Genomic DNA, 8,469 nt, shown 5'->3' with positions numbered 1-8,469 from the left:
GGTGAAACCCAGTCTCTACCAAAAAAATTACAAAAGATTAGCCGGGCGTAGTGGTGGGCGCCTGTAGTCCCAGCTGCTTGGGAGGCTGAGGCAGGAGAATGTCATGAACCCGGGAGGCGGAGCTTGCAGGGAGCCGAGATTGCGCCACTGCACTCCCGCCTGGGCGACAGAGTGAGACTCCCTTTAAAAAAGAAAGAAAAAAAAAAAAAAAAAAGTACATTCTGTAACTATATTTGAAACCAGAGATAACATTCAGCAATGAAGACCACATTAGTCTCTCAACTTCCTAGATAAATTTACCAGCATAATTACCAAATTGCCCCATTTTAGAGAACTAGCTCCTACTCCTTAAACGCGCCTTAGACTGCCCTAGTCATCTCCTACAATGGGCTCCTATGACACCATCCTATCAAGTTTATTTTCCTGTGTTGTTTGCTCTCCCTTGATGCAACACACCAAATAAACCCAGTCGTGTTGGAATACACTGTGTGGTCACTGGGTGGCTGCCGACACCTGTGCAAATCTACGGAGCCCATTTGGAGGCTTCCTGCACCTCCATACCCTCAACCCCTGCCCTGGTTCATGCCAGTAGGCATGCTCCAAAATCCTTTGAATTTAGAGTGAAGAAAAATTCCTGATTCCAGGGCATCAGAAAGCCAAGCACTTATTAGATGATTAAGTCTGACTTGAAAGGATTAAGCTCAGAGCAGATAATTACTTGGAATGAATTATCTTGGGAAGACCTCCGGGGATTGGACAGCCACCCTAAGGTGGATCAAGGGGCGGGTTGTTTGGATTCCTTATTAAGCACAGAGCCTAGGCCCTTCCTCGCTTTTCCAAGTCTTTTGCCAACCAGTTTCTTAGACTTTCCCCTATTCTGAATCAGGTGGGAGCAGAGCATGGACATGGGAACAGGTGCTCTCAGCAAGGAGCCGTGGTGGACCCTACCCGAAAACTTTCATGCTCCAATGGTGTTCCACATGGAAGAGGACCAGGAGGAGCTCATCTTCGGTGAGTGGCCTTTGCCAACGTCCCCTCCTTCATCTGTTTGTTTTTGTTTTTTTGAGACAGATTCTCGCTCGTGATCTTGGCTCACTGCAACGTCTGCCTTTTGGGTTGAAGTGATTCTCATGCTTCAGCCTGCAGAGTACCTGGGATTACAGGCTCCTGCCACCATGCCTAACTAGTTTTTGTATTGTTTGTTTGTTTGTTTGTTTTGAGACAGTCTCGCTCTGTCGCCCAGGCTGTAGTGCAGTGGCGCCATGACGGCTCACTGCAAGCTCCGCCTCCCGGGTGCTCGCCATTCTCCCGCCTCAGCCTTCCGAGTAGCAGGGAGTACAGGCGCCGCCACCTCACCTGGCTAATGTTTTGTATTTTTAGTAGAGATGGGGTTTCACCATGTTAGCCAGATGGTCTCGGTCTCCTGACCTCGTGATCTGCCCGCCTTGGCCTCCCAAAGTGCTGGGATTACAAGCGTGAGCCACGGCTCCCGGCCTAGTATTTTTTTTTTTTTTTTTTTTTTGAGATGAGATGGAGTCTCGCTCTGTCGCCCAGGCTGGAGTGCAGTGGCGCCATCTCGGCTCACTGCAAGCTCCGCCTCCCGGGTTCACGCTGTTCTCCTGCCTCAGCCTCCCGAGTAGCTGGGACTACAGGCGCCCGACAGCACGCCTGGCTAATTTTTCGTATTTTTAGTAGAGACGGGTTTCGCCGTGTCAGCCAGGCGTGTGTGGAACTCCTGACCTCAAGTGATCTACCTGCCTCCGCCTCCCAAAGTGCTGGGATTACAGGCATGAGTCACTGCGCCAGGCCGGCCTCCTTTATCCCCTTCTCGGTTTTCAATCTTCCCCTCTCCTTCCACCTTCATGAGTCACACATCCCTACCCTCAAGGCCACTTCCCCACCCCCCAAGGACTGGTGGCTGACAGTTCCTCTTCTCACCTCTTGTGCTTCCAGGACTTGGTGACACATACCTTCGCTGCATTGAGCTGCACAGCCACACCCTTATTCAGCTGGAGAGTTGTTTTACAGCTGCAGGCCAGACTCGTGTGACCGTAGTCGGACCACCAATGGCAAAGCAGTGGCTGCTGCTCATGTTCCGTTGCGTGGGGAGCCACTACTCCAAGCGTCACGCTCAAGGTAGGTATCCTTGGCTGAACTGTGGAGGGGAGGGCTTGATGGTGGAGTTCTGGCTGTGTTGTGTGGCATCTTGGATTCGTGAAGAATCCCTTGTGTGGCCAGGGAATCCAGGTGCTCTTCCCAGAATCCATTGGGATGGGAAGGGCTCATTTTTGTGGCATGCGATTGCTCAGAGAGGAAAGGGTAGCAGGGAGGAGTAAATGGGTTACCTTGGAAGACCTGGGCTGGGGTGACATCCTCCCTGGAACCTTCCTGGTGGAGTCGGGGCCTACCAAGAGCCCCAGTAATGGACTGTGGTTCATCAGCCCCAGGCAATTCTTTTGCAGGTCTGAAGATGCTCGAGCGTGTCCGAAGCCAGCCCCTGACCAACGACGACCTGGTCGCCTCCATTAGCCTGCCACCCTACACCGGAGACTGATCTCCCCTGGGAAGCGGGGATGAGAGGAGAAGTCTTGGCTTCACTTTTGCTGAGAAAGACATGAAAAACAATGAAGAAAGTTTGAATCTGTGGCCAGACCTGCCCCTCTCAGGCCTTCTAGGCATGTGTCTGAGGCAAATCTCCTGAATGCAAGAAGTGTTATTGGTAAAGCAATCCAATAAAATAAGCTACCTATGATGCAAAGCCTTCGATGTGCTGTCCTCTTTCCTTAGGATGAACTATTCAGTCCTGAAGGGGATTCTCTGGACAAGTGCTGAGGTCTGGGGAGGCCCAGCCCAGGGAAGGAGCCGGGTACGAAAGTTGGCACTTTCAAGAACTGCTCCTTTCAGGCCTGGAGCCTGGTTAGGCTTCTCTGAGTTGAGTGAAAACAGAGGCTGCTGAAAAGGGACCCTCCTAGGATCCCCAGGGTTTTCCTGGACCTTGAAGTGCAGACAAATGGGGAGAACGGAAAGGTGGGAGGAAGGGTCCAGATAGAGATGGAAAGTGTTCCCACCCCAACTACCTGGTGAAGTAGACAACCAGGGAAGCTGGTGAATATGAGGTAGCCAGCATTGTCCCTGATTGCCCAAGTTTGTGGGTGGGGTGAGAGTGGAGGGGGTGATTTTCAGGGAGCTAAGGATTCCGAAGTCCCTCAAGCCATGAATTAAATTGACTAGGAAGGCTTCCTGAATTTCCATTGAAGAACTTTATCCGATTGCGGAATCTACATCTTTCTGTAGCGAAAATTATGGCATGCTAAAACTGTCCTCAGTAGAACTCTTCCTCTTCAAATTTGCCGTTTCTCCAGCAGTCGGTATCTTATAATGAGGCAATTGCAGTACTCTAGGAGAGTGACGATGGTGACTTGGACCCCAGAGTGGAGTGGTAGAGTTAGGAAATGGTTGAATTTGGAATCTATTTTGAAGCCCACAAGATTTGCTAATTACATGGTTTTTAGAAGGCCAGTTACCAAATATAAGTTACAAAGGTTGGCCGCGCGGGGTGGCTCAGGCCTATAATCCCAGCACTTTGGGAGGCCGAGGCGGGTGGATCACGAGGTCAGGAGATCGAGACCATCCTGGCTGACACGGTGAAACCCCGTCTCTAGTAAAAATTCAAAAAATTAGCCAGGCCTGGTGGCGGGTGCCCGCAGTCCCAGCTACTTGGGAGGCCGAGGCAGGAGAATGGCATGAATCCTGGAGGCAGAGCTTGCAGTGAGCCAAGATCGTGCCACTGCACTCCAGCCTGGGCAACAGAGCCAGACTCTGTCTCAAAAAAAAAAAAAAAAAAAAAAAAGAATGGCTGGGCTCTGTGGCTCATGCCAGTAATTCTGGCACTTTGGGAGGCCAAGGTGGGTGGATTACCTAGGTTAAGTGTTTGAGACCAGCCTGGCCAACATAGTCAAACCCCGTCTCTACTAAAAATACAAAAATTAGGCAGGTGTGGTGGCACATAACTGTAATCCCAGCTACTCGGGAGGCTGAGGCAGTAGAATCGTTGGAACCCGGGAGATGGAGATTGCAGTGAGCTGAGTTCCCATAGCGTACTCCAGGCTGGGTGACAGAGCGAGACTCCATCTCAAAAAGAAAAAAAAGAAGATTAACATATGTGCCTGACCTTTGAACAATAATCAACATCAATTTTACTAAAACATTCCTAGGGAAGAATCTCATGATTGTTAAAAGTACCACAGTATTTCTAACTCCATTTAAACTTCAGGCTTGACAATCATGGCTCTGTGCTAGTTGTTTTTATTACACAAATTTCTAGAAAATATTTTTTCTCATAAAGATCTGTATATACTTCAGTTTAATTTAAGGAATCTGAGCTGTCACTTTCTAATGACTGAAAGCAATGAATGATCTCAATGAAGGATGTGGGCCTGAAGCAATTTTCTTGAGGAAACTGTTAAAAAAAACATACACAAAAGGCCGGCGCGGTGGCTCACGCCTGCAATCACAGCACTTTGGGAGGCCAAGGCGGGCGGATCACCAGGTCAGGAGATCGAGACCATCCTGGCTAACACAGTGAAACCCCGTCTCTACTAAAAATACAAAAAATTAGCCGGACGTGGTGGAGGGTGCCTATAGTCCCAGCTACTTGGGAGGCTGAGGCAGGAGAATGGCGTGAACCTGGGAGGTGGCGCTTGTAGTGAGCCGAGATCGCGCCACTGCACTCCAGCCTGGGGACAGAGTGAGACTCCATCTCAAAAACAAAACAAACAAACAAAAACAAACAAAAAAGCTTTTTTTTTTTGAGTAAACCAATAATTGAAAATCAGCTAGGTCATTTTCATTTGAATTTAAAATTGTGTTTTTCGAATATATAATATTTTTATTGGGTTCAAAATTCAAAAAGTGCTTTTAGTGAGAAAGATACCCTCCAAATCCTGTCCTTCAGCTATACAGTATCATTTCTTGTAGGAAATCTGTTTCTAATTTCTTCTGTACCCTTAATTCTCAGATAAATAAATATACACAATTTATTTTCTTTTTTTCTATAAAGATGGCATCATACAATATACTCTTAGCACCTTGAGTTTTTTTTAACTTAATAATATATCTTGGTTTGGGGCAGTGGTGTGATCCCAGCACTTTGGGAGCCCGAGGAGGGTGGATCACTTGAGGTCAGGAGTTTGAAATCAGCCTGGCCAACATAGTGAAACCCCTTCTCTACTAAAAATAAAAAAATTAAATGGGCATGGTGGTGGGCACCTGTAATCCCAGTTACTTGGGAGGCTGAAGCAGGAGAATCCCTTGAACCCGGGAGACAGAGGTTGCAGTAAGCTGAGATTGCAGCCAGGATGGTCTCAATCTCCTGACCTTGTGATCCACCCGCCTCAGCCTCCCAAAGTGCTGGGATTACAGGCCTGAGCCACCGCGCCCAGCCGCGCCCAGCCATTCTTATGCCTAGTATTGTAGAATGTGCTTCACTCCTCTATAGGTTTTTGTTTGTTTTGTTTTGTTTTTTGAGACAGGGTCTCCCTCTGTCACCTAGGCTGGAGTGCAGCGGTGCGAGCTCCACTCACTGCAACCTCCGCCTCCCCTGCTCAAGCGATCCTCCCACCCCAACCCCGTCTCCCAGCACCTGCGATGACAGTTGCCCGCCATGAAACCTGGCTGATTTTTTTGTATTTTTGGGAGAAATGGGGTTTCGCCAAGTTGTCTGTGCTGGTTTTAAACTCCTGAGCCCCCCTTGGCCTCCCAAAGTGCTGGAATTACAATCAGGCTGCACTCCAGCCTGACTGACAAGAGCAAATCTGTCTCAAAACAAGAACAAAATCCAGATATTTTAAATTTTTGTCAGTCTGATAGATGAAAAATGTTTCTTAGTGATGTTTAAAATTGCATTTATCTTATTCCAAGTGGTACTGAGTATCTCCTTGTTGGATTCTCATATGTCTTTCCCAATGCCTTTTCATTCATATGTATAAAGACAATTGATATTGTACTTTCCGTGACCTGTCTATTTAGGCTGTTGTCCATTAGGTTGTTATTGATTTGTAGCACCTCTTGATATATTATGAAAATTAGTGCTTTGTTTGTCAAATGAGCCACAAATACTTCTTTCCAGTGTGTCCTTTGTTTTTTACATTGTTTTGGTGGAATTTGCCATGTAGAGTTTTTAATATCTATGAGATGAATTCATGAATCTTTTTATATTTATTGTCTCTGGATTTTGTTTCATTCTTAGAAATGCCCTCCTCATTCTATGACTATAAAATATTTGGTAGCGGTTTCCTCTGGTATGGTTTGGGCTTGTTTTTTAACATTTAAATATTTGATATTCTTGAGATGTCTTTTGATTTTGGTTGTTAGGTCTGGTTCACATGGATTTTTAATATTTTATACATATATATTTTTACATCTATTCTTACTGTTTTATTTTTTGGAGACAGGGTCTCACTCTGTCACCCAGGTTGGAGTGCAGTGGTGTGATCATAGCTCACAGCAGCCTCAAACTTCTGGGCTCAAGTTATTTTCCCACCTCAGCCTCCCAAGTAGCTGGGACTACAGGTGCACGTAACTTCTCCTGTCTAATTTTTTAATTTATTTCATTTTTGTAGAGAAAAGATTTCACCATCTGGCCCAGACTGATCTCAATCTCCTAGGCTCAAGTGATCCTTGTTCCTCAGCCTCCCAAAGTGTTGGGATTACATGTGTGAACCACTGAGCCTGGTCTCAAATGTATTTTTAATAGGTGAACCTGTTTATCCCAATGATTACTCAATCATTGAATGAGTAATCCACCTTTTCCACACTAATCTGAATTGTCTCCTTTATCAAATATTAAATTTCTATGCATATATGTGGGTGTTTTTTCGTTTTCTATTCTATTTCATTAATTCGCCTTTCTGTTCATGCATCAGTAAAACACAGCCTTGTATTTACTGAAGTTTTATACTGTTTAGCACCTGGTAGAACTAATCCATTTTTGTGTCTGCTTTTTGTATAGCTTGTGGTTTAGGAATCATGGTTCACATGACTTACATGATTTAAAAAATTAAAAGAAGGTTAATATTTGATTGTGCATAAAATTACATAAAATTCAATGTGTGCTTTTAGAGTTTTTTGAGATAGATTGGTACCTATCATTTATTTATGTATTGCTTCTGACCAGTTTTGCACTGCAATTGCTGAGTGACTAGTTTTGACAGAGACGGCATGACACAAAACACAAAATATTTACTCTCCGGCCCTTTATAGAAAAAGTTTGCCTGACAATTGCTCTAAATCACGAGGAAGAGCTAATTTACTTTGAATACATTGTACTACTTGTAAAAAACTTTCCAACAAAATCATTACTTAGGGATATGATTTAGGTGGGGCTGGGTGGCTCATGCATGTAAGCCCAGAACTTTGGGAGGCTCAGGTGGGATGATTGCTTGACCTCAGGAGATCAACACCAGCCAGGACTACATGAAGAAACTCCATCTCTGCAAAAGCTACAAAAAAGCTAGCTGAGCCTGGTGGAGCACGCCTGTAGTAGTCCCAGCTACTTAGGAGGCTGAGATGGAAGGATCGAATGAGCCTGAGAGGTTAAGGGTACGGTAAGCTGTGTTGGTACCACTGCCCTCCAGCCTGGATGAGTGAAGGAGACTCTGTCTAAAAAAATAAATAAATAAATAAAAGGATATGACTTACTTTACATTATTTTTGTTATTGAATTGTGTACTTCCTTGAGGGCAAAATAGCTGAATCTATGGCATTAGTATAGTTACAATTCATTAATATGTGAGTTTTCTTATGTCCAAAATAAGATGAAAAGACATTGAAACATTTCTCATTGATTATGTTATTTTCCAGTGTACATTCAGTGATACTTAAAAATTAAGATGGGACTGAAACTTTCTATGGGTTAGATGTAAATTTTTTTCTGGTATGTGTTTAGGTTAGCAGGCCAGTGATTGGCTTTCTATATTATCGATACTATTTTTCTCCACCTAAAGGTTCTCTGATTCAACATTAAGTCTGGTGTCTTTGAGAATAACTTTTGGCTTTTATATTTATTGGACTTGTCCCAGTGTATTTCTTCAGGTTTGATAGAAATATCACCGCAGACTTTCTCATACTAGTTGTATCAATGGGATTTCTCTCCAGCAAGATACACAGTAAGAGAATTACAAATGACAGGCTTTGACATTTAATGTACAAATAGGATTTTTCTTTTTTCTCTATTTATTTATATATTTTTGGCTACAAGATGAAGTGGTAAGGATTTTTCTATAGTATTAGTTTTTTGGTACTCAATAGGGCCAGAATTACTGCATATACATTTTGATTATAAATTCTTTGATGCTTAATATTATATGACTTGGGAAGTGCTTATTAATGAAAATAATGAAGACATACTTTGCACTTTTCTTTTTTTTTTTTTTTTTTTTTTTTTTTTTTTTTTTTTTTTTGGGGGTGGGT

General features: G+C 44.3%; 1 protein-coding gene across 1 annotated transcript; it reads left to right on the top strand.

Moving 5' to 3' along the window:
• The first annotated feature begins 544 nt into the window (after positions 1-544).
• On the top strand, positions 545-2,758 carry KHDC1L (KH domain containing 1 like). The gene is made up of 3 exons (XM_025383675.1): positions 545-1,011; positions 1,954-2,136; positions 2,463-2,758. Exons 1-3 carry the CDS (start codon positions 900-902, stop codon positions 2,552-2,554), a joined length of 387 nt encoding a protein of 128 aa, XP_025239460.1. The 5' UTR covers positions 545-899; the 3' UTR covers positions 2,555-2,758.
• The last annotated feature ends 5,711 nt before the right edge of the window (positions 2,759-8,469 follow it).

The sequence above is a fragment of the Theropithecus gelada genome, chromosome 4 (assembly GCF_003255815.1).
Source record: "Theropithecus gelada isolate Dixy chromosome 4, Tgel_1.0, whole genome shotgun sequence".
NCBI classification, from domain to species: Eukaryota; Metazoa; Chordata; class Mammalia; order Primates; family Cercopithecidae; genus Theropithecus; species Theropithecus gelada.
The sequence above is the reverse complement of the archived record's forward strand: the minus strand, read 5'-3'. Positions and strand labels throughout refer to the sequence as shown.